Source organism: Rana temporaria, chromosome 8 (assembly GCF_905171775.1).
Source record: "Rana temporaria chromosome 8, aRanTem1.1, whole genome shotgun sequence".
Taxonomy (NCBI): domain Eukaryota; kingdom Metazoa; phylum Chordata; class Amphibia; order Anura; family Ranidae; genus Rana; species Rana temporaria.
In genome coordinates, this window is record NC_053496.1 from 145387632 (window position 1) to 145414197 (window position 26566).

Consider the following 26566-nt stretch of genomic DNA (forward strand, 5'->3'; position numbering starts at 1 on the left):
TTCCCCTAGTGAGGCCACCCCCCCCCCCCCCCCACAGTAAGAACACACCCAGGCATACTTAACCCCTTCCCCGCCCCCTAGTGTTAACCCCTTCACTGCCAGTGGCATTTTTATAGTAATCCAATGCATTTTTATAGCACTGATCGCTATAAAAATGCCAATGGTCCCAAAAATGTGTCAAAAGTGTCCGAAGTGTCCGAAGTGTCCGCCATAATGTCGCAGTACCGAAAAAAAAAAAAAAACGCTGATCGCCGCCATTACTAGTAAAAAAAATATAATAAAAATGACATAAAACTACCCCCTATTTTGTAAATGCTATAACTTTTGCGCAAACCAATCAATAAACGCTTATTGCGATTTTTTTTTACGAAAAATATGTAGAAGAAAACGTATCGGCCTAAACTGAGGAAAAAAAATGTTTTTTTATATATTTTTGGGGGATATTTATTATAGCAAAATGTAAAAAATATTCATTTTTTTCAAAATTGTCGCTCTATTTTTGTTTATAGCGCAAAAACTAAAAACCGCAGAGGTGATCAAATACCACCAAAAGAAAGCTCTATTTGTGGGAAAAAAAGGACGCCAATTTTGTTTGGGAGCCACGTCGCACGACTGCGCAATTGTCTGTTAAAGCGACAGAGTCCCGAATCGCAAAAAGTACTCTGGTCTTTGGGCAGCAATATGGTCCGGGGGGTAAGTGGTTAAGGCAATTTTTAGATCCATTCCAAGCTGTAAAAACAGCAGGACCCTGGACACCGAGTAGGTCCGTGGACGCCACCCCATCTCTTTGCACAAAGACGTAGGCCTTCTAGGTGCGATGGTAAATCCTCCTGGAAGGAGACTACCTTGCTTTCAGCATGGGTGAGATGACAGACGGACAGACCCCGGTCTCTTAGGCCTTGTACACACGACCGAACATGTTTGCTGAAACTGGTCCGCGGACCAGTTTCCGCGGACATGTTCGGTCGTCTGTACGGCCGACCGGACCGGATTCCTGGCCTAGCGGACAGGTTTCCAGCGGACAAATGTTTCTTCGCATGCTAAGAAACATGTCCGATGGTCAGTACGACTAATCGGACATGTCCGCTGGGCCAGAATCCCCCGCATGCGTCAAAGTGATTTGACGCATGCGTGAAAGCATTGACCTTCCAGGGTCGCGCACGTCGCCGCGTCATCGCGGCCACGTCACCGCGTATCCTGTCCGCGGGGAATTTGGTCCGATGGTGTGTACAGCCATCAGACCAAATGATCCCAGCGGACATGTCCGATGAAAACGGTTCGCGGACCGTTTTCATCGGACAGGTCCCGTCGTGTGTACGAGGCCTTAAAGTCTGGTTTTCAACAGTAATGTCGTGCAAGCCAGCGACTGTACCACAGGAGAAAGTATGGGGCCTCGAGACAGAAGGTCCTCCCGCCCTGGCAACCACCAGGGTACATCCACCACCAGGCTCCCGAGATTGGTGTACCAAGGACGCCATGGCCAATCTGGAGCGATTAGAATCATCGGGATCCCCTCGGTCTCCACTCTGTGGAGCAGCCTAAGGAAGCAACTACAATGGAGGAAAGACAAAGTAGCCGATACAGACCCCACAGGGCCACCAACGTGTCTGACGCATTCGTACAGGGATCACTAGACCTGACCACGAACTCTGACACCTTGTGGTCGAGACGAGTGTCCAGGAGATCCATGCCCTGTGAGTCTCACCTCCTGCAAGGGAGCTAAAACACCTCCAAGTACAGAGACCAGTCACCCTGGTCCAGCATCTGCCGACTCCGGTAGTCCGCCTGCCAGTATACCTGATGGTAGACCGAAGCCACGGCTGTGGCGTTGTCCGGCTGAATCCAGATCGGGCGACCCATTAACCACCTCGACCACGAGGAGAGGCATAGCCTGATCGCCCAAAGTACTAGGACATTGATCGGTAGACAGGAGTCCACTAGAGTCCAGTGACCCTGGGCCGACTGGACCCGCCAGGCGCCCCCCTCAACCCATGAGGCTGGCTACTGTCGTAATCACCGTCCGCTGAACGGGAAGAAACGGCTTCCCAGACCGAAGAGTCAGGGATCCCAGCCACCAATTCAGAGAGACTGAGTAGGTGGCTCACCAGATCTGATAATCCAGAGACAAAAGAGATTTGTACCACTAGAAGACAGTATCTCCCACTAGAAAACACGAGTGTGGAACTGGGCATACGGTACCGCCTTGAAGGAGGCTACCAACAGGCGAAGGACTGGCATGCAAAACGGAGAAATGACCGATTGCATGAAGCCAACACCCTCACTGTAGACTGCAATTTCTCCAGGGGAAGAAAAACCTTTGCCACGAGGAGCCCGGATTAACCCTAGGTACGCCAAACGCTGAGTCGGAACCAGGACCGACTTCAAAATGTTTAACACCCACCCGAATTTTCAGAGGGTCCAAAATGGCTATAGACACATCCTCCACTAATTCTGAGCAAAAAGCTGCTCTCAGAAAAAGGGCGTGATGCCATGAGGCAAAGCCTCGCTGTCCCAGGAAAGCTAGGATAAGTGCGAGCACCCTGGTGAAAACTCTTGGTGCCGACACTAGATCAAAGGGAAGGGCCACAAACTGACAGTGGACCTCCCCAATCGCGAAGCACGAATCTCTGTGACTTGCGCAAAATGGGACATGCATGTATGCGTCCTTGAGTCCAAGGACGCCAGAAAGTCCCCCGGATGGAGCGCAGCTACCACCGAACGAATGGATTCCGTGTGGAACTACCTTTCGTTCACAAAGGCATTTTAGGCCCTTGAAGCCCAAAATCGGACGGACCCCGTCCATCTTTGGGACAGAGAACAGATTCAGATAGAATCTCTCAAACCTCTAGTCCTGCAGGACAGGTAAAAATTACCCCGCAGCTTAGCAAGCGCCACACTGCCTCAGGGCCGACCGACGAGTCGCAAGACTCGAGGAAAAAAAATCTGTTTGGTGGATAGGAAGGAACCCTATCTAATACTCAAGAGACCACCCTGCAGACCCACTGGTCAGCGAGCAGGGAGGTTCACTGAGCTGTGAACCTGCAAAGCCGTGCCCCCACCCAAGATACGGGCAGGTGGAGGCTACATATATTGGTGGGATAGGGTGCCGGCGTGTTCGGCTTACGCACCCAGGGACATTTCAGTCCCCCAGTTGAGCCTTTAGTTGGCCCGGGAGGGTCAACCCGCGGGCCCTGACTGACGCAAAAATACCGCTTCTGAGCGGGGACTGAAGGACCAGGCCCACGGCACGGCTCCTTTCCCCTGGTGGACTGAGGGAGGAGAGTGCTCTCACCCCCAGTGACATCCTTGATAATGTCATCCAACGAGGTACCAAAAAACCTCCCACCCCTGAAGGGTAAATCAGCCAGGGCATTTTAAGATGCTAGGTCAGCAGACCAGCAATTCAGCCAAATCAGGCGGCGCAAAAACACTACCGAAACAGAGGCTCTGGACACCAAGGATGCCCCGTGTGGCATCACAGACATATAGAAGGCCCTGGACCAACTGGTCGGCCAGTCTAATAATTTAGGGAGGGAGCTGGTGCTCCTCCACAGTCTGTGCAAAACCTTGCCCATTCAGAGTGTCAGAGACACCAAGGTTGCGGCCACAACAGGTCGCAATGCATACCCCAAGCATGGTGCGGGTCATCGCCTTGGACCTCCTATCAATAAGGTCCCTAAAGGCAGGGGTCCCTTCTATAGGGAGATCAAAAACCTGGGAGGAGATTTTTTTTTTTTAAACGCTCCTCAAAAGGGGGAAAACCCCAGGCGCTGAGGAACTAAAAAGACTTCTGCGGCATTTCCCATTCCTTATAAACTAGTCAAAGAAAAAAAATAAGGAAAAGCTTTCACATAGCGGTCTGATTTGCACAAAAAAAGACTGAGCCCTCAGAGGAAACCTCCCCTGCACAGACAGCATTAGGGAGTTCCATACAGCGCACTGACAAGTGCACACACATGTCATAGGAGTGTGGGAGGAAACTGGATTAACCGGAGAAAACCTACGCAGACATAAGGAGAGCGCATGCAATCTCCAGGCAGTTTGTGTTGGAGTCCAGATTTAAACCTGTGACTCCCTTTCTGCCAGGTGAGGGAGTGAACCACCAAACCACCGTCCACGTCTCCATATAAAACAGAACCGGGGGACCTGAGCCGCAGCCAGGTCCTGGTCCGATATAGTTCATTCCCCAGGGGATAGCAGGGGGAGAGGGCACCTTGTACCCCCCTCACATCCGCACTCCGCTTCCACTCTGGCAATAAAGGATTCCAGGCCTACTGGCAAAGTGTCTGTGGGAATACCAGGTGCAGGAGCACCAGCTGCCACTTCAGGCATGATTGGGGAAGAGACCGACTCCATTTCAAAAGCTCCCATGGCCCTATTCAGGCTAGACTGAAAACCTACCCTCTTGCTGCGCTGAACGGGGGGCCCCGGGGACTCACCATCACAGGAAAAGACTGCACAGCACTGCTGCCCGCCCTCAGTACACAGCATGTGCCATTAATTGTCAAATTCTACAATCAAGAGAAGACTTCACAAGAGCAAATACAGAGGGTTCACCACAAGGTGCAAAACATTCATAAGTCTGAAGAATAGAAAAGTCAAATTAGACTTTTCCAAAAATTTCCAAAAAAGCCAGACCAATTCTGGAAAAGCATTCTTTGGACAGATGAAACTAAGATTAATCTGTACCAGAATGACAGGAGGAAAAAAAATGCGGAGAAGGCTTGAAACAGCTCATGATCCAAAGCGCACAACGTCATCTGTAAAAAAAAAAACATGGTGGAGGCAGTGTGATGAGCCGAAAGTATGAAAATTGCGCATGTGTCCAAATACTGTATATACAGGCGATCCCCTAGTTACAAACATCAGACTTACAAACGACTCCCACTTAAAAATGGAGAGAGACAACAGGAAGTGAGAGGGAAATCTACCCCTAGGAAGGGAAATTCACTCCTGTAAGAGCTATTATAGGAAAAAAGGGGTCTCCACTGATGCTTTATCACCAAGGATTGTTTTCAAAATCCAATTGTCATTGGGACAGAAAGTGAGGTGAAATCTTCTGAACAGGAACACAGACGGCAAAACAAATGTTACAGGGGTGTTAACTCTTCCCTATCCAAAAAGCTTAAAACATTTTTTTTGGGCTGGAGCTACACTTAAGTTGAATCTGTAAGTCGGAACAGGTAATTTTTTTTTTAAGAATAAACCTACAGGGACCGCCTCTGTATGGACCCAACTGTGCACACACACACACTAGGAGTACCTTATCCAACTGTATTTTACACCAAGTTGTGCGTTTCTGTCCAATGTATACGGCTTCTAATGTGGAGATGTTTTGTGATATGTATGATGTTTAAAGCAGAACTCTGGGATTTTCAGGAAGTCAGCGCTAGGATTCAAAAAATACATCTTTTCTGGCAGGGAGGATCTCTTAGAACAGTGATTACATCATCTCCTCTTCTCTCTCCAACTGTAATAAACCTACATTTCCCATGAATCCTTGGGATGGGAGTGAATGTGAAAGGTTACACTAGGCATGTAAATGTGAACTCACCTACTTCAAACACTGTGATCCAATCAGCTCCACATCAAGGGCCGCGTGTCCAGGAGTATCAACAAGCTAAACCCCCTCTCCCCCAGGAACTCTTGAGGCTTGGGCCCCCAAAAAGGGGGAGAGGGGGGCTCCAAATATACATCATGTGATGCGGGGGCAAAACACCTTTGGGGGGGGGGGAAGAGAGGCAGCTGTAGGGAAATTGTGTGCAGATAAACAAAAAGTAGTGAGATGAAATTACTCCCCACAACAAAGGGGACATTGAGAAACAGAGTGAGGCCCGCCATCATCTGGCAATGACAACAGTACTCACATCACAAGGCCATGCAGGTTTTCAGCCATCTGGGCATCCTCGTTGATCTAGCCATTGCGCTGCCGCTTTCGGGTCTTCAAAAAATATGGCTCTGCCATCCTCCTCCACTCACAATCGGGCCAGGAACGACATAGCATATTTAAGGTGTATCACCCTAAGCCGACGCTTCACATCCTGGAACTGTGCCCTCTCTTTCTTTGGACTTCATTAGAGAAGTCGGGGGAACACCGCGACGTGGCCGTTTCCCAGAGCGATGTTACCTTTCTCTCTAGACAACCGAAGGATTTTATCTCGGTCTCTGAAATTAAGAAAGTTGGCTATAAAGGTCCTGGGGGGGGGGGGGCTCCCGCAGGCGGAGGTTTACCTGGGATGCGGTGCGCCCTCTCCACTGCAAACATAGCAGAAAAGGCTTCTCTCCCAAAATGTTGGATCAGAAGGGATTCCAAGAATTCAGCTGGGTTAGTACCTTCAGCCCTTTCAGGTATACCGATGAACCTGAGGTTGCAGCGTCTCAGACGGTTTTCCATGTCGTCCTGGTGAGCGTGTAGCTGGCGGATCTGATGTTGCAGGTCCTCTGTAGTGTGGTTCAGGATATCCTATACCACTCTGATGCGCGTCTCGGCCTCAGTGACTCGGTCTTTTACCTTAGATAAGTCCTGGCGCAGGAGGGAGATGTCAATCTTGACCTCATCTATTTTGGCGGCAAGTGTCCCCTGCAGCGACGCAATGGTGTCCAGGACCCTAGCTGTGTCCGCGCCCTGTTGGACCGTCGCCGAGCACGTGGCGTCTCGAACTTTGGCCTGCGGCTCCTGATCCTGATGGTGGTATTTTGCCAGCTTCTCCACCGCCCCAGAGGTCCTTTTCGGCGGAGACATGTTCCCTTACTGCTCTGGAGGTTGACCAGGCGGTCACTGAGTGGTGTTAAATGGCCGCTACTCTGGAGCAAAGGTCTGATCCTCTAACCGTGCCCCAGGGCAATTGCGGGGCTTGTATAGTATACCTCCGTGGCCCCACACAGATCAGCGGCCGTATCAAGGGGTGATGTGCCCCTGGGCAGTCAGAGGGGGCAGAAAAGCTCGCCCAGGCTGTCCCGGGTGGAGAAAAATGGCCGCGGTTTTGGGCAGTAGGCCGCAGCCGTCCGGCCTGAGGCAGGGTAGGCTCGTGGCCCGGCGGAGTCCCCGGGCCCCCCTGACCGTCACCACCGGAGAGGGCGGACAGCTGAGGTACCAGGGAAAGCAGATGAGTGTGCCGGAGACTGCCGCTGGGTGGACCAAGATGGCCGCCGACCCGGGAACCAGGCCAAAAACACGGCCCGTCCCGCGGCAAGTACCGGGTGGAGGTGTACCTCTGCAATGTCCCCAGGTCGTCCGGTCTCCGCTGCAGGATGTGTTGGAGTGCTGAGGCGACAGGGGAAGCTGGAGTGTGAGTTGTAGGCCTCCGTCGGGAGGAGCAAGATGGTCGCCGACACGAGTCCCAGGCCGAGATCGCGGCCTGCCCTGCAGCAAAGTCAGGGTGTATTAGTGGTGTGGCGGTGTCCCCAGGCTGTCCGGTCACTAAAGCAGGAGGCGATGGAGTGCTGAGGTGCCAGGGGGAGCAGAGATGGTAGCTGGAGGCCGCCGCCGGGGGGACCAAGATGGCCGCCGGAGGTTTCTAGGCCGAAGCCGCAGTCTTTCCCAGGGCAGATCCCAGACCAGAGAATCTGTCCACGCCGGCCCCAGACAGCGTTCCGTCAGTCCAGCAGGCATCAGGGGTAGCAGATGAGGCAGCACAAGTCCCCGGGTGCAAGTGATGGCATCAGATGCATTGGATAAAGGTAGGATATTTGTTTCAGGATACTGGGCAAGCGGAGCTCTCTCTAGTTGCGACCTACTCCATTGCTCCCCAGGCCACGCCCCCGAACTCACCCACTTCAACATAAATCACACCCCTCATTCTGTAACCAGCAAGCCATACACAACACACGGTATGATAGGTTACAGCCTTATAAATACAAAGCATTTTAACCACTTGCTTACTGGGCACATATACCCCCTTCCTGCCCAGGCAAAATTTCAGCTTTCAGCACTGCGTCGCTTTAAATTAAAATTGCACGGCTGTGCGACGTGCCTCCAAAACAAAATTTACGTTCTTTTTTTCCCACAAATAGAGCTTTCTTTGGTGGTATTTGATCACCTCTGCGGTTTTTATTTTTTGCGCTATAAACAAAAAAAAGAGCGATAACACAATATTTTTTACTTTTTGCTATAATAAATATCCAATTAAAAAAAATTAAAAAAATTCTCAGTTTAGGCCAATATATTCTACATATTTTTGGTAAAAAAAAAAAAAAAAAACGTAATAAGCGTATAGCGATTGGTTTGCGCAAAAGTTATAGTGGCTACAAAATAGGGGATTGTTCGCTGTATTAATGTGAATGGTCCCAAAAATGGAAACAAGTTTTTGCCCAGAGTTCTGCTTTAATGTGCCTTGTTTACATATAGCAATAAAGTCTTTATTAAAAAAAAAAAAAAATGCAGATTTATGACAGAGAGAAACATTTACCTTTGGTTAAGAGACTGTAAGCCATGATCTGTATCCGATAAGGTGGCGAGGACAAAATGTACATCAAGGACTGTGTCATCCACGCTAAATACTGCTGGACTGTGATACACGTTTAAAAAAAGTATATGTTAAAAAGTGGTCATTGCCGGATTTATTGCTCAAAACACATAACATGCATTAAAGTAATCGCTAATCGAATGGCAGGCTACCCATGTCCACCCAAACGCAAAACCAGACTTAGACAAGATTACCTTTCTTTTGTTATTCATATCTGACACATTCACAACCTTACAAATTATAGAATGCATTCAAATGCCTTTCTCAGAATATACTACTTAGTGAGAATGACACCAACTCAAAGTAATGTATATTTGACAGTACATGTATTTTGTCAACATTGTCAAATTCAGCAAAATCTGAGGAAATTTTAAAAAAAAATCGGTGTAAATAAAGTAACTGGCAAAAGACACAGCAGTGGTGGTCAACTTGAAAAAGTTACCCTAGTGTGGCACTTGAAATTTTCAGAGGGCCGCACAATAGGAACACATTTTGTGTAATGAAGTTAGGAAACACACCTCAATGGCCAAAATTTCAGTCCAGTTTCTTTTTTTGCAGTGTATTGCAATGCACACTGAAGACAGAATACAACAGCCCTCAGCATTGGTGCTAGTGGAAGTAATAAATAACTCTTGCATTGGCATCAGTGGACACAATAGTTTCATAGTTGGTAAGGTTGAATAAAGACCATCCAGCGAGTTCCACATCCTTATCGCCCCGACAGTAAAAATAGGATTTTTTTAATACAGTTAACCTGTAAAATCCTTTTCTTGGAAATACATCATGGGACATAGAGCCTTAATTACTTAATGGGTTATGTAGTCACCACAGGTGATTGGACACTGGCAAGCCCAATTAAAATTGAGTTCCTCCCCTATATAACTCCTCCCAAATGGAAAGTACCTCAGTTTTGTAGCAAAGCAATAAGTGTTCCAGGTCAACTCCGAAGAGGGGTGGGAGCTCTGTGTCCCGTAATGCATTTCCAAGAAAAGGATTTTACAGGTAAGCTGTATTAAAAAATCCTATAATCTTGATCATACATCATGGGACACAGAGCCTTAATTACTTAATGGGATGTCCCATAGCAATGCTAAAATTAGAGGGGAGGGAGACACAGATCTGAAAAAGACCACTATCGAGCCAGAGGATTTATACTGCTGCCTGCAGGCGGCATCCTCGTAACCTCTTACATCTACCTGAAAGAATTTGGTTAATGTATGGACCGAAGACCAAGTAGCAGCCTTACAGATCTGAGCCATGAAGGCCTGGTGATGCACTGCCCATGAAGCACCAACTGCTCTAGTCGAGTGCACCTTCACCTGAAAAGGAAGGATCTTTTTTTCTAAATCATAGGCCTGAATAATGACTTGTCAAATCCACCTTGCAATAGTAGATCTTGACGCTGCCTGGCCCTTCTTTGGGCCTTGTGGCAGAATGAACAGACAATCAGTCTTCCTTATCTGAGCCGTAGATTGCAGATAAACCTTTATTGCTCTTACAACATCTAGAGAGTGTAGACTCTCTTCCTCCGCAGACTGCGGATTTGGAAAAAAAAAAAAGACTGTAGGACCACATCTTGGTTCAGAGGAAAACCTGAAACCACCTTAGGTAAGAAATTAGGGTGAGGCCGTAGCACCACCCCGTCTTCATGAATAATCATATACGGTTCTTTACACGAAAGAGTATAGCCGAGGATATGGCTACAAGAAAAAACTGTGTCAACAGACTTAGAGAAATCTGGTGTATAGGTTCAAAAAGTAGCTTCTGTAAAACAGACAATACCAAATTCAAATCCCATGGGCACATGGGAGACTTAAATCGGTGGATTTAACCGCAGTGCACCCTGAACAAAGGCCCCAACTAAAGAATAATGCAAGCGATTTCTGAAAGAATACGGACAAAGCTGAGATTTGGCCCTTGATAGTGCTCAAGGCCAACCTCATATCTAAGCCCAACTGAAGAAAGGCAAACTTCCTAGGATGCCACTTTCTGAGTTCACATCAGGAAACATATGCCTTCCAGATTCTGTAGTAGATGAGCCTGGAGGCCGGCCTCCTAGAATTAACCAGGGTGGATAGAACTGGTCTTGAGAGCCCATGTTTCTTCAGAATGTGGGTCTCAACAGCCAAACCGTAAAATTGGACCCTGTGATAATAGGTCTGGGCGTAATGGAAGAATCCAAGGTCTTCCTACTGCCATCCTTAAGACTTCTGCGTACCAGGGTCTATGTTAGATTTTGAATTTACTACTATTTTATGTAGTAGTATTAATATTTAAACATGGCCATTTTGGGGACAAAGGGTCAGTTGCTGTGTAGGTTACATGTATTTTTGGAGATCTACGTCAAGACAGTGGGTGGAGATATGTTACTTAAATATACTCAAGTGGGTGTTACATTTGACAGGAGCATCACCACCTTGCTTGGAGCTAGTCGAAATGTAAATATGCTTAGCTTGGCTTTTAAAAAACAGTATAAAAATCCATGTGGGGTTCCCCATTTGACAGATTTGAAACAGGTCGGGGTGTAGACACCATTCTCCTGGACTCAGTTGCTGGCAGCTTAAAAAATCTGCCTGCCAATTTTCTACCCCTGGAATGAAGACCGCAGATAGGCGAGGAATATGCCCTTCTGTCCAGGCCAAGATGTGATTCACCTCTTTAGGTATTCAGACTTCGGGTGCCTCCTTGGTGATTGATCTAGGCTACGGACGTAGCATTGTCGGAATGAACCTGAACAGGCCAGCCTTGCAGTCTGCAAGACCAAAGTTTGAGGGCTAAATGAATTGCCTGAATCTCCAAAATGTTGATGTGTAGGATCTTTTGGGCCCCGGGCCACTTTCCCTGGGCAGATGCTTCTTCTAGCACTGCCCCCCAGCCTAGAAGGCTGGCATCTGTGGTTACCACTTTTCAGGTAACTGGAGTGAAGGATTTCCCTTCCGACAGATTTTGGGGGAGCAACCACCAATTAAGGCTCTGGCGAACCCCTGGAGATAAGATCATAGGAAGATCCAGGGCCTGAACATCCTTGTTCCAAGCTGACAGAATCCTGCCCTGTAACGATCTTGAGTGAAACTGGGCGTAAGGGACAACCTCGAATGAGGCTACCATCTTTCCCAACAATCTCATGCAAAGACGGATGAAAGGCCTTCTCTTTGCCTTTACCACTCGGATCAAGTCTCTTATGGCTTTTGCCTTTGGCTTGGGAAGGAATACCTTGCTTAGGGATGTGTCTATAATCGTGCCCAAGTACTCTAGCCTTCTTTGAGGCTGCAAGGAAGATTTCTCCAAATTGAGGACCCAGCCTAGGTACTGTAAATATTCTACTGTGCTGTGCACATTGGAGTCCAAGCGACCGGCGGACTGATCTATGATCAACAGATCGTCCAGGTAGGCAGTTATCGCTGACTCGTGCCATTAGTCTTGCCAGGGCCGGTATCTTTGTGAATACTCGAGGTGCTGTAGCCAGCCCGAAAGGGCGGGCCACAAACTAAAAGTGACGCTGATCCACCGCAAACCTTAGAAATCTTTGGTGAGCGGGAAATATCAAAGATGCATATCTGCATTTGCCAATGTCTATTGATGCCAGGAATTCTCCTCCCTGAAGGGTGGAAACTGAACGAATAGACTACATGCGGAAGGAGCGAATGTTCAGAAACTGATTCAGACTCTAGATCTAGAATAGGTCTGACATCCCCGTTTGGTTTTGGAACCGTAAACAGGTTTGAATAGAATCCTGACCCCTGATCCTCTGGGGCCAATTCCAAGATTACCTCTTGGGACAACAGGTGTTCCAAGGCCAGCAGTAGAGGCCTTCTTTTTTCTGGATCTTTGGCAATTCTTGATCTCAGAAAACGGGGTGGCGGAAGTTCTCTGAATTCCAGTTTGTAGCCAGAGGACACTGTGGAGGTGACCCACTTGTCATAAATCTCGTCCCACCAGGCGTTTGCGAAAAGCAGCAGATTCCCCCCCCCACTCGGCTGAGGGGGGGTATGCCTTCATAGAAAAGTTCTAGGGGTCTGTTTAGACTTTGGACCCCCAAGTTCTTTTTTGCCCTTGGGCTTGGCTCTGGGCTTTTCCCTCAGTGTTAGACTGGGCAGCCATCACCACTGCCTGGAGACTGAGGCTCCAGGGGCTGGAGAAAGAGTATGTTTAAATGAGGGATGCTTACTTCTTTTAACCGGCAATAGGGTAGACTTGCCACCGGTAATCTTTTGGATGTATTTATCCAGGTCATTTTCAAACAGGCACTCACCCCCAAAGGGGAACGCTGCCAAGCATTTCTTGCAGGAAGCTTCGGCCTCCCAATGTTTTAACCAAAGGGACCTACGCATGTGTACCTGTAGGAGATTTAAGCGAGATGCCTGTTGAACAGAGTCCATAATCGCATCAATCGCAAAACACAAGGCCTTAGGAAGGTCCTCATTAACCTCCTCCCTTCTGAGGAGATTGAGGTTTATCATCTGCTTCATTTGTTCCTTGAGGAACTGACATACACCAATGGCTGCAACAGCCATGGCAGAGGAGGCTTTTAATAGGGATTCCAGCTTTTTATCAGTTGGATCCCTGAAACCCTGCACGTTGTCTATAGGACAGGTCAGGCTTTTGTTTGCACAAGAAATAGCTGCATCAATAGCAGGTATCCCCCATTTCTTGGTGAAACCTTCCTGCATAGGATAAAGGAGGGAAAACTGCTTAGGAGACAATAGTTTGTCTGGGTGAACCAAGTCACCATACATCAGTTTATCCAGCAAGGGATGAACTGGAAAGGAGCATGCAGCCTGTGGGGACTTCCGAGATCCCAAAGAGGAAACAGAGGGCCTAGAAGCTTCAACAGGATGCAATTTGTAGGTGGCGCGCACCATCTCTGCATAATATCGCACCTGCATCTTTAGCGACTGAGAAGTCGCAGGAAACCTCTCATCCTCCGAGTCTTCAGACTGCACATGATCCTCATTTCGAGAGGGATTTTTCACCCCCCAGAAAGCTATTCTAATGAGAGTTTTCTACTATTTCTCAAGGAGGTTGCGATATTAGCAATCCTTCCTTCCAGGCCATCCATAGCCACCTTTAAAGCGCCCTCAGTGACATATACAGGAGCTGCCATAGGAGAAGCTGCAAAACCAGACAGGGGCTCATCCTGTGAGGCAGCTATTAGGCTAACAGAGGGGGATGGTAAACTGCAGGCAAGCTCAGAATCCTTAGCCGTATGTGGGGATTTTCTGGTGCCTTTTTTATTTGCCCTAGACCCTCTTCTAGGAGACAGTCCTTACTGCAAAGCAAAAGGTACTATCCACAATATATAAATGCAATCACTGTTGTGCTATAGTCTTACAATACACAAAACATATCAGCTTGCTGCACAACCTGATGCCGAGTAGGAGTCTTAGGTTTGCCTGGTTCAATCCACAGAGATGCCTACAGCCCACAGCTCTGTGTCCATGCTGCTTACAGAAGGCTCTGGCATGCTGGGCTTTTGAACCAGCCTCTTGGTGCCTGCACACAGGTGTCCTGCATTGCGCACGGACACTGCAACCACTTTGGGCCCTCCCCTATACATGTCTCCACCTATCAAACGATCATTTCTGGCAAGAACGATCGTTTCTGCAAACGATCGCATCCGGCGCACAAACAATCGTTTCCGGCGCATGGCGGCCTATAGGAGACAAGGAAGCAGGGGAGAGTTACTGGGGGGCATCTGGGGACTCCTGCATGCATATCGTGGCAGAGCCTGCAGCGGAAGGTGGGGAGTGGCGTTATGACAGACTTCACTGAGCATGTATATCCTGGAAGGATATGCAAGAAAACACCAGGTTGCACTTACTCCCTCCAGTGGTGAAAACCAGGAAAGACGTCCTACTCCAGGAAGATAATACATACAATATAAAAAATTATCTTCCTCTTACCTGATCCACGCCGCAGGAAAGCAAGCAAAGTAGTTCCAGCTTTCACCCATCACGGCGGGCAAGTTGTGCCAACCTTCAGGTTTACATAGGGTTTTATTAGAGAAAACCTCATACCTGGACCTGTAGAAGACCCTGCCAGAAACTTTTCGTGTCACGTATGTATTAGTACACCAAACTCTGGACCTCCGCAGAGACATTACAGGCAAACCTAAATTTCTTCTTAACACGAGGCCCGGGTACCAACTATCTTAGGCCTTTGATATCAGCCCGAGGAATGGAGCATTTTTCTTCTTAGCACATGTTGAACGTGAACAACCACCTTAACACTGGCGGAAAAACTGAGGTACTCTCCATTTGGGAGGAGTTATATAGGGGAGAAACTCTAAAAAATGTAATTGGGTTTGCCAGTGTCCAATCACCTGTGGTGACTACATAACCCATTAAGCAATTAAGGCTCTGTGTCCCGTGATGTATGATCAAGAAATACCCCTACGCAGCTTAAAAGCAGAGTTCCACTCCCCCCGCAAAAAATTTAAAGTCAGCAGCTACACATACTGTAGCTGCAGACTTTTAATATTAGGACATATTGTCCTGGCATCCAGCGATGTCAGGACCCCAGGCAATGTTTTTATCGGCTCTCGGGTGCTACTGCTGCCACCATGGTCTGCAAGGGAAACCGGCAGTAAAGCCTTGCGGCTTCAAAGCTGGTTTCCTACTGCGTATATGTGAAGCTTGCTGTGCTTTCTGAATGGGGCAGGGGGAGGAGGAGGGGGGCTGAACGTTCAAGTGATCGTGCTGTGGCGCAATCTCCCAGAAGTGGTGACTGGTACCTGTCAAAAACAGGTACCTGCTCCCCCTGAAAGGTGCCAAATGTGGCACTGGAGGGGGGAGGAGTCAGATAAGCAGATTCCACGTTTTGGTGGAACCCAGCTTCCAAAGGGTTAACTCCACTTTCATGGGGGGAAAAAACAGCATATTAAAAAAAAAAAAATATATATATATATATATATATATATATATATATATATATATATATATATATATATATATATATATACACATACACACACACACACATACACACGATTGCAGTAAGTTATATTGTAATGGAATATTATTAACCACTTAAGCCCCGGACCATATTGCTGCCTAAAGACCCAAGGGGTTTTTACAGTTCGGGACTGTGTCGCTTTAACAGACAATTGCGCGGTCGTGCGACGTGGCTCTCAAACAAAATTGGCGTCCTTTTTTCCCCACAAATAGAGCTTTCTTTTGGTGGTATTTGATCACCTCTGCGGTTTTTATTTTTTGCGCTATAAACAAAAATAGAGCGACAATTTTGAAAAAAATGCAATATTTTTTACTTTTTGCTGTAATAAATATCCCCCAAAAACATATATAAAAACATTTTTTTTCCTCAGTTTAGGCCGATACGTATTCTTCTACCTATTTTTAGTAAAAAAAAAAAATCGCAATAAGCGTTTATCGATTGGTTTGCGCAAAATTTATAGCGTTTACAAAATAGGGGATAGTTTTATTGCATTTTTATAAAAAAATTTTTTTTACTACTAATGGCGGCGATCAGCGATTTTTTTCGTGACTGCGACATTATGGCGGACACTTCGGACAATTTTGACACATTTTTGGGACCATTGTCATTTTCACAGCAAAAAATGCATTTAAATTGCATTCTTTATTGTGAAAATGACAGTTGCAGTTTGGGAGTTAACCACAGGGGGCGCTGTAGGAGTTAGGGTGCACCTAGTATGTGTTTACAACTGTTGGGGGGTGTGGCTGTAGGAATGACGTCATCGATCGTGTCTTCCCTATAAAGGGAATGACGCGATCGATGCGCCGACACAGTGAAGCACGGGGAAGCCGTGTTTACACACGGCTCTCCCAGTTCTTCAGCTCCGGGGAGCGATCGCGACGGAGCGGCTATAAACAAATAGCCGCGCCGTGGTCCCGGATCGCTCCCCGAGCGGACCCGACCTCCGCATGTAGCGGGGGGGGGTCCCGATCGGACCCCCCACCCGCTAATAGGCGAGGACGTACCTGTACGCCCATGTGCCTGTACGTGCCATATTGTGGACGTATATGTACATGCGGGGGTCGGGAACTGGTTAAAAATTACCTTTCCTTTTCAATCGGCAGCTGCTGTAATTGTCTATAAATGTAATGCAATATGGCTACCTAGAGGTGTTTTGTACACAGAATGCTTACAGAACACCCCCTAGAAACAATTTCCTGCTTGTGTGATTGACTCACTGATTTTCCCAGAAGTCTATGCTAAGAATAATACAAGTCAGATTTTTGTCACTCCCTACCCTGGTAAGATACTTCGAATAAGAAATCACGTCTAGGCCTCATGTACACAGGGCAGTTGAAAACCTCTTCTGAATGCTGGAAACTGACAGCTGATAGACAGTGAAAACCATCCATTTTACAGCTTTTACATACCGAGTTTATGCGAGTTGAGCAGCAGTTATGAGCATTTGAGGTTAGAAGCGTTTTTTAAAGATAACCTCAGGAGACCCCCTCAAATGCCCACAATGCATGAGAAACAAGTAGTATTAACTATTTCAGCCATTCTGTGAGAGAAGAGAGCAATGTGCTTTAACTATGAACTCCCCTCTCTCTGTCTGTGTGTCTCGGTCTCTCTCTGCGCGCCTGTCTCTCACTGCGCGTCTGTCTCTGCCGGTCTCTCGCTCTCTACCTGCCCGTCTCTCTCATGCCATCTGCCTGCGTGCGTCTCACGCCGTCTGCCTCCCTACGTCTCACGTCGCCTGCCTCCCTGCCTGCGTCTCACGCCGTCTGCCTGCCTTCAAAAATGTACGCCCATAAAAATCCTGAAGACAGATTGGTTTTCGGAGTCCTGTACGTGGCAAGGCTTCCATAAAGTCTCACATGTGGTATTCCCGTACTCAGGAGAAGCCGCAGAATGTATTTTGGGGTGCAATTCCACATATACCTATGGCATGTGTGAATATTATAGGATTTCAACTTTGTGTACATTTTTGTCATTTTTCAATCACTTCAATATTTAATGAGCGCAAAATGCCTCTCTCGGCAAATTCCTTAGGGTATCTACCGTATTTATCGGCGTATACCGCGCACTATTTTGCCCTGAAAATCAGGGCAAAATCGTGGGTGCGCGGTATACGCCGATACCCGCTTTCCCGTCACAAGTTTGAATACTGCGCCGGCATATATCGAGCGCAGTACACTCGTGTATCTTCGGGCAGTCTCGGCACTTCTCGCGCTGACGTCCTGAGCGTACAGGACGTCAGCGCGAGAGTTGCCGAGCCTGCCCGACGATACACGAGTGTACTACGCTCGGTATATGTCGGCGCAGTATTCAAACTCCGCGCAGGAAACGAGCAGGGAGGACGCCGCAGAAGGACGCCGGACCCGACGAAGAGGACCCCCGGAAGCCGCAGAAGGACCCGTACCCGACGAAGAGGACACCCGAAGCCGCAGACGGACCCGACGAGGCCGCCGCGCAAGACACCAAAACTAAGTACAAAAAAAACTTTTTTTCCCCCACAGGATTCGGCGCAACATTAGGGGTGCGCGGTATCCGCGGGAGCGCGTTATACCGCAATAAATACGGTACTTTCCAAAATAGGGTAATTTGGAGGGGTTTTGTACTGCCCTGCCATTTTAGCACCTCAAGAAGTGATAGGCAGTCAAACCAAAAGTTGCATAAATTCCAGTAAACGTACCATAGTTCGTAGACGCTATGACTTTTGCGCAAACCAAAAAATATATGCTTATTGAATTTTTTTTTAGCCAAGTCATTTGGTTGATGTATGAAAGAGGGAAATTGGGACTTTAAATGAGGGCATTGACCAGTGGAGGTTAGATGTATAAAAAACATTTATTCTCATTCTCATATTGTAAATATGTAGCAATTATGAAATAAAAAAATAAGTGAAAATTATTGATGTCATTGGAATATACATACACTTAAGGCATTAATTAAAAAAAAAAAAAAAAAAATCATAATAGCATATGTTGGCTTCGTGACATGGATTGTAAAATGGTTTCATAAATGACTGTTCAGTATAAATTCATAGAAATTTGTCTGTATTGTTCAGTATAAATTCATAGAACAGTCATTTATGAAACCATTTTACAATTCATGAAGCCAACATGCTATTATGATTATTTTTTTTAATTCATGCCTTAAGTGTATGTATATACCAATGAAATCAATAATTTTCACTTATTTACTTGTTATTCCAAAATTGCTACATAATTTATAATATCTTCAATGTGAATACATTTTTTATACATCCAACCTCCACTGGTCAATGCCCTTATTTAAAGAGATTCACTTCCTGTTCTTCTGTCTGTAACTACACACCGTAATGCGAGGCTTTCTCCCTGGTGTGGAGAAAACCTCTTGAGGGGGGAGGGGGCGAGCAGGCAAGTCAGGACGCTCTCTACTTTGCAGAGAAAGGAGTTGTGTGTTTGTGGTCATCCTGACACTCCTGCTCGCCCCCTCCCCCCTCAAGAGGCTTTCTCCTCACCAGGGAGAAAGCCTTGCATTACGGTGTGTAGTTACAGACAGAAGAACAGGAAGTGAGGATTTCTCAGAAGAAATAAGGACATTTAAAAACAAAATCAAAGGATGAGGTAAGTGAAGGAGGACTGCACTAAGGTAAAGGAAGCTATTTAGGAAAAAAAAAATCCTTTACAACCCCTTTAAAGTCCCAATTTCCCTCTTTCATATATCTGTATCCGAGATGGGTGCACATCTTGATGTGCATCATTTAAAGTCCCAATTTCCCCCTCAATTGTAGACATTTGGTTGAGTACATTTTGAGTTTAAAATTGAGTTTATTGGATTTTTTTGTTTTATAACAAAAAGTAGAAAATAGTATTTTTGTACTTTTCTCTGAAGTTCGACGGACACAGCAACTTAAATCTTGACCTCAGGGTTATATCACCACCTTCAGGAGAGGACTAGGCAGAACATGGAAAAACTGCACAGTACTGACCAGGGGGCGGTCCTACTGGCTATAACCCCTCACACTGCATCCAGCAGCTCAGTTCATTAAAAAGCAGAACAAACATAAAAAAGAGGGGGTGGGTGCTGTGTCCATCAATGAGCTTCAGAGAAAAGGATTTTACGGTGAGTAAAAAAAATCCTATTTTCTCTTTCGCTCATTGACAGACACAGCAACTTAAAGGAGTTCTCTGACCTAAAAGTTTTAACCCCCGCTGTGCCCGGGCTGTAAAAAAATAGAAAATAAACTGTCACTTACCTGCCTACGATCCCCCGTTGTAACGATATCGCCGTCCCGTTCTCCGGTCCCGGGCCCCTTCCGCTTCCTGTGTGTCGGTGACTCATAGTGCGCTCAGCCTATCAGCGGCCGCAGCAATGTCCCGTCGCGGCCACTGATAGGCTGAGCGCACTATGAGTCACCGACCCCCAGGAAGTGGAAGAGACCGGGACCGGAGAACGGGACGGCGATATCGGAACAACGGGGGATCGTAGGCAGGTAAGTGACAGTTTATTTTCTATTTTTTTACAGCCCGGGCACAGCGGGGGTTAAAACTTTTAGGTCAGAGAACTCCTTTAAATCTTGACCTTAGGAACGTCTCCAAGCAGTGTAAAAAAAAAAAAAAAAAAAAAAACACACACAAGGGGTGGAAACAGCAAGCAAAAAAATATTCACCCATAACAACCAGAGCTCCTCAATGGAGGAGTTGAAACCTTAACCACTGAAGGACCACTTCATGCTGATATACGTCGGCAGAATGGCACGGCTGGGCACAGGTACGTACCTGCACGTTGCCTTTAAGAGTCCAGCCACGTACACACACCTTCCCCGTTCTTCTGTGTGGCCACGACACTGATTGTCTGTTCCCTGATATAGGGAACGATGATCAGTGACGTCACTCATATGGCCACGCCCCCCTACAGTAAGAATCACTCCCTTAGGGCACACTTCACCCTTTAGCACCCCCTAGTGGTTAACCCCTTCACTGCTATTTTCACAGTAAACATTTTTATAGCACTTTTCGCTGTGAAAATGACAATGGTCCCAAAAATGTGTGTCAAAAGTGTCCGATGTTTCCGCCATAATGTCGCAGTCACAAAAAATAAATAAAAAAAATTGCTGATCGCCGCCGTTACTAGTAAAAAAAAATTCCCCTATTTTGTAAACGCTATAAATTTTGCACAAACCAATCGATAAACGCTTATTGCGATTTTTTGACCAAAAATAGGTAGAATACGTATCGGCCTAAACTGAGGAAAAAAGAAAATGTATATCTTTTTTGGGGATATTTATTATACCAATAAGTTAAAAATATTGAATTCTATTTTTGCGTGCAAAAACAAGCATCCCCAGATGCACTCACATCAACCTTGTAAAATTTTGTGAAGGTGTGAACAGACGACCAGGTCGCCGCCTTACACATCTGGGAAACAGACGTTTGGTGTCGGAAAGCTCAGGAGGCACCAATTGCCCTGGTCGAATGCGCAGTGACAGGAAAAGGAGGCGCCCGCCTTTAAGCCTGGATCACGACCTGTCTAATCCACTGTGAAATGGTGGCCGACAAGACCTCAAGGCCCTTCTTTGGACCAGTTACCGACACAAACCGTGAGTCCGTCCTCCGAAACAGAGTCGTAGCAGGCAGATACACCCGTAGAGCCCGGACCACGTCCAAGAAATGCAAAGCAACCTCCTTGGGATGCGACGGTTGAGGACACAAGGATGGAAGCACAATGTCCTCATTTAGATGAAACGCCAAAACAACCGTAGGAAGAAATAAAGGCTGCGGGTGTAGCACCACCTTATCCCTGTGGAGTATCAGGTAGGGAGACTTGCAAGACAAGGCTGCCAACTCAGAAACCCTCCTGGCAGATGTAATAGCCACCAGAAAGGCTACCTTCCGAGAGAGAAAGGCTACCTTCCGAGAGAGAGTGTTATAAGGGGGATCTCCCTAATGTTTTCAAACTGCGTTTTTTGAAGTACCGAGAGCTCCAGATTCAAATCCCAGCGGAGGGGCCACATGTCGAACCCCTTGCACAAATGTACTCACCAGTGAATGAGCCAAGGGTGAAAAAAAAAGAAAAAAGAAGAAGAAGACAGCCAAGGCTGAAATCTGCCCCTTAATGGTGCTTAAGGCAAGTTTCTGATCCACTCCCCCGCTGCAAAAACAGCAGAATCCTGGAAATCTAATACGTACGGGGACGCCACCCCATTTCCTCACACAGAGATGTAGGCCTTCCACGTGCAATGATAAATCTTCCAAGAAGATTACTTCCGTGCACTCAGCAGGGTGGAGATTACCGAATCCGACAGGTCTCTGTCCCTTAGCACCTGTCCTTCAATAGCCATGCCGCCCCGCTGAGGAAATTTGTGGAAACGTAACGCGTATGGGGGAGGAGCGTTTTGGACGTCGCTCGCTGCCATCCTTTGGAAACAAAAACGCTGTTTGTATTTATATGCTGCCGTTTTTTTCCCCATGGCTAAGGTGAGTAGCCTGTGTTACATTTTAAATACATTTTAGCTTTATCATACAGAGATAAACGTAGGGACGAAACGTAGGGAGGCAGCGTTCTGACGTCACCGCGCATCTTCTACCCGGATACGGGCTGTGTATCGAGCTGGCCGGCTTACTTTCACATGCTTCTTACCTGCTGTGCTATGTAAGTGCATTTTCGCTTTTATTTATCATTAAACAAGACAGTTTTACGCTATGTGAGTCCTTTCTGTCTTTATATACCCACGGATGACATATCGAGAGCATATACCTGTAAAGACACAGTTACCAAGATTCCATCGCTGTTGCTGTTTATGGGATAGTATCCATCCATGTCTCTTACCATGCGCCATCTGATCTCTTATAATCTGGAGATCAATTCCATCTGGTAAGAGGCTTTTATATCGTTGGTGGAGGATCTTTTCTGTCAAGCACTTTCTTTTGTGGATTGAGTTCATCACTTGGGAGAATTGATTTACTTGCCTTTGTGGCGGGACTGACCACTTATTTGAACTTTTGTCACTATTTATGTTCACTTATCATTTATTTAGCGTGATCTCTTCCCTTTTTTGTATCATACAGAGAGCACTTAGATCGTTCTTCTCTCATTCATGGTCCAAACATTGTTGCTGACCTCCGAGGAATTTGATTAACCACTTCCCGCCCGGTCAATAGACAATTGACGTCCGGGAAGTGGTTGCGAAATCCTGACTGGACGTCTATTGATGCCCGTGGGGGCGCGCAGCGCGGCAATCGGTGATGCGGGGTGTCAGTCTGGACACCCTGCATCTCCGATCTCGGTAAAGAGCCTCCGGCGGAGGCTCTTTACCACGTGATCAGCTGTGTCCAATCATGGCTGATCACGATGTAAACAGGAAGAGCCGTTGATGGCTCTTCCTCACTCGCGTCTGACGGAGCCGAGTAGAGGAGGGTTCGCGCTGATTGTTTATCAGCGCAGTCCCCCCTCGGATTCCCCCCCTGGACCACCAGGGAAGGGGGCAGTAAAAAAAAAAAAAAAAAAAAAAAAAAAAAAAAAAATGTATATTTATATTTATATTTATATTTATATTTATATTTATATTTATATTTATATTTATATATATATATATATATATATATATATATATATATATATATATATATATATATATTAGAAAGATGCCAATCAGTGCCCACAAATGGGCACTGACTGGCAACACAGGCACTGGAATAAACAAGTGATGCCCAGTAATCCCCTCAGTGTCCATCAGTGCCACCCATAAGGAACCCATCAGTGCCGCTCATGAGTGCCCATCAGTGCCACCCATGAGTGCCCAGTGCCGCCCATGAGTGCCCATCAGTGCCGCCCATGAGTGCCCATCAGTGCCGCCCATGAGTGCCCATCAGTGCCGCCCATGAGTGCCCATCAGTGCCGCCCCATCGGTGCCCGTAATCAAAGAAGAAAGCGTACTTTACAAAAAAATAACGAAAAAAAAATAAAAACTTTATTTTTTTCAAATTTTTCGGTCTTTTTTTAGTTGTTGCGCAAAAAAAAAAAAAATCGCAGAGGTGATCAAATACCACCAAAAGAAAGCTATATTTGTGGGAATAAAATGATAAAAAAATTGTTTGGGTACAGTGTAGCATGACCGCGCAATTGTCATTCAAATTACGACAGCGCTGAAAGCTGAAAATTGGCTTGGGCAGAAAGGTGCGTAAGTGCCCGGTATGGAAGTGGTTAAGATATCCTGCTGTGGCCTCTCACAATGTGCACACCAAAACACCCCACTATGCCCAAAAATAGGGGAGAAAACGAACCCCCAACACAGCCCCCTCACCAATCACGGACCCCCCGGAAGACCTCCGTTCAGTCGCGCAGCAGCCCAAGCATGGTGAGGAGGGAAAGGATGGAGAGAGAAGGAGAATCAGAGACCCACAATTCGACCTCGAGACAGGCGGAACCATACTTGCCACTCCTGTGGGCACTGCTCGACGCATTCCGCGGACAGACCCATTACCCAAGCGGTACGGGGTGGCTGTCGGCCACGGCACACTGACACGGACAGCGGTAGCCCCGTCATTCGTGTCCCCCAGAGCATATAGCTCGCCGGCCACCCCTGGATCAGACGGGGCTATGTCGTGGGCGACCCAGCACGTACCTAAGGTCTGCTCACGCTCGATGGCCGGGCTGGGGAGACTACCAGGATCTATATTATCCAGCCTGTCACCCAGCCAGGCTGTTGATAGAAGATCACAGGAACCAAAAAGCAGAAAAAAATCTCCAGGACCAATGGTCCCCACCAGGAGCCAGGTCCTTCTACACTAGGTAGAAAAAAAAACTGACTGAGCTGCTGGATGCAGTGTGAGGGGTTATAGCCAGTAGGACCACCCCCTGGGCAGTACTGTGCAGTTTGTTGTTTTTACATGTTCTGCCTAGTCCTCTCCTGTAGGTGACAATATAACCCTAAGGTCAAGATTTGTTTAGATCGCAAAAAGAAAAAAAATCCTAGAGGTGATCAAATACCACCAAAAGAAAGCTCCAATTTGTGTGGGGAATGGACATTTTGCATGACCATGCAGTGCCAAATTGTAAAAAGTGCTCTGGTCAAAGGTAAATCCTTCCGGGGCTAAAGTGGTTAATGACAGTCACAATAAAGAAGTTAGTAACTTTACTGATCAAGTTTTTGTTTTTACTGTGCAAGCATTAATGAGGTGCTACTTGGAATTAGGGGTTTAGTGTTATGCACATTTTGGTATTGTTTAACATTCTGTATTGTGTTTTCAGTGTTTGTCTTTTTAGGTCTATGTGCTATAAAGTTTGGCTAAATAAAACTTGAACCGTGAAAGATGCCTTTGTTATTACTTTTTATAAGGTTACGTTCCTTTTTCAGGATGGGGTCAGTCCAGGGGTTGAGCAATGTTCCTATAAGTCACAATAAGTGAGCGCCATTCAGTGCAATAGCAGCTGAGCTACAGGATGATGCCACCACAGGGAGCAGGTCCATGAAAGCCTACACTTACAGGGGTTGCTTAACCACTTCAATACCAGGCATTTACGCACTTTCCTGCCCAAGCCAATTTTCAGCGAGGTCGCAATTTGAATGACAATTGCTCGGTCATGCTACACTGTACCCAAAACAATTTTTTTTTATCATTTTGTTCCCACAAATAGAGCTTTCTTTTGGTGGTATTTGATCACCTCTATTTTTTGTGCAACAAAAAAAAAAAAAGTCAGAATTTTTTTTAAAAAAATAAAGTTTATTTGTTTCTGTATTTTTTTTTTTTAAATAAGTATGCTTCAATTTTGTTTAATCAGTCCACAGAACACAATCCCAAAACTTCTGTGGTTTGTCCACATGACTTTTGGCATACTGCAGTCGACTCTTCTTATTCTTTGGAGACAGCAAGGGGGTGCGCCTGGGAGTTCTGGCATGGAGGCCTTCATTACGCAGTGTGTGCCGTATTGTCTGAGCAGAAACTTCAGTACCCACATCTGACAAATCTTTTCTCAGTTCCTCAGCAGTCACACAGGGATTTTTCTCCACTCTACGCTTCAGGTAGCGCACAGCAGTCTAAGTCAGCATCTTCTTTCTGCCACGACCAGGTAGCGTTTCAACAGTGCCCTTTGCCTTGAATTTGCGAATGATGCTTCCTATGGTGTCTCTTGGTATGTTTAACATCTTTGCAATCTTCTTATAGCCATTGCCCTTCCTGTGAAGAGTAATAACCTCTTCTCTTGTCTTCCTGGACCATTCTCTTGACTTCACCATGTTTGTAACCACACCAGTAAATGTCTAGAAGGAGCTGAGTATCGCAGTCATTTTAAAGCTGCCCAATTGGTGCTTATTAGGCTTTATTGCTGCTCCCTGACATCCACAGGTGTTTTCAATACCTGATTGAAAACCCTTCAATGAACCTCTGTTCTTCAGAGTGGTAGTCTTTAAGGGGTTGATTAATTGTGTAAATGAAGAATTCACAAAATAAACATTGACTACTGTATTACAAAACCAATTGATGTCATTTTAGTTGCATATGGTTCTTTAAGAAGTCCTTGTAGGATTTCATTCTGAATACAACTACAAATGTACACTAAATTCCCTAAAACCCTTTACAGCATTGGGGGGTTGAATAATTTTGAACACAACTGTAGGTAGTCCGCCTGCCAGTTTTCTACACCTGGAATGTAAACGGCTGAGAGTCATCATGCTCCTTTCCGCCCATCACAGGATGCGAGCGACCTCCGACGCCGCAGCCGAGCTCCGTGTTCCCCCCTGATGGTTGACATAAGCCATCGCCTTGGCATTGTCCGTCTGGATCCTGATTGGACCTCCTTGTAGCCTCTGCGACCACGAGGAGAGGCAAAGCCTGATCGCTCGAACTTCTAGTACATTGATCGGCAGGCGGGATTCGTATGGAGTACAGATTTGAATAGAATCCCTGAAACCTTTCCTCCAGTGGCACAGGTAAAATTACCCCGCACCTGAGTAAGTCCTGTACTGCTCCCAATAAGGCAGACCGACGAGCCGGAAGGAGAGGAAGATTTGAGGGAAAGAATCTGTTTGACGGAAAAGAAAAACTCGATCTTGTACCCCAAAGTGACCACCTTGCAGACCCACTGGTCGGAGAGCAGGGAGATCCACCGAGCTGCAAACCCGCGAAGCCGTCCCCCCACCCTTAAGTCGGACAGGAGGAAAATTTCATGCGGTAGCAGGCTTG

General features: G+C 46.7%; 1 protein-coding gene across 2 annotated transcripts in view; it reads right to left on the bottom strand.

Moving 5' to 3' along the window:
- RAD9A (RAD9 checkpoint clamp component A) overlaps positions 1-26566 on the bottom strand; it is a 206822-nt gene that overhangs the window by 38834 nt on the left and 141422 nt on the right. For both annotated transcript variants that reach the window (XM_040320831.1, XM_040320832.1), the window contains exon 10: positions 8409-8507. In XM_040320831.1, coding sequence (XP_040176765.1) covers positions 8409-8507 — 99 coding nt within the window. The remainder of the gene's footprint in view (positions 1-8408; positions 8508-26566) is intronic.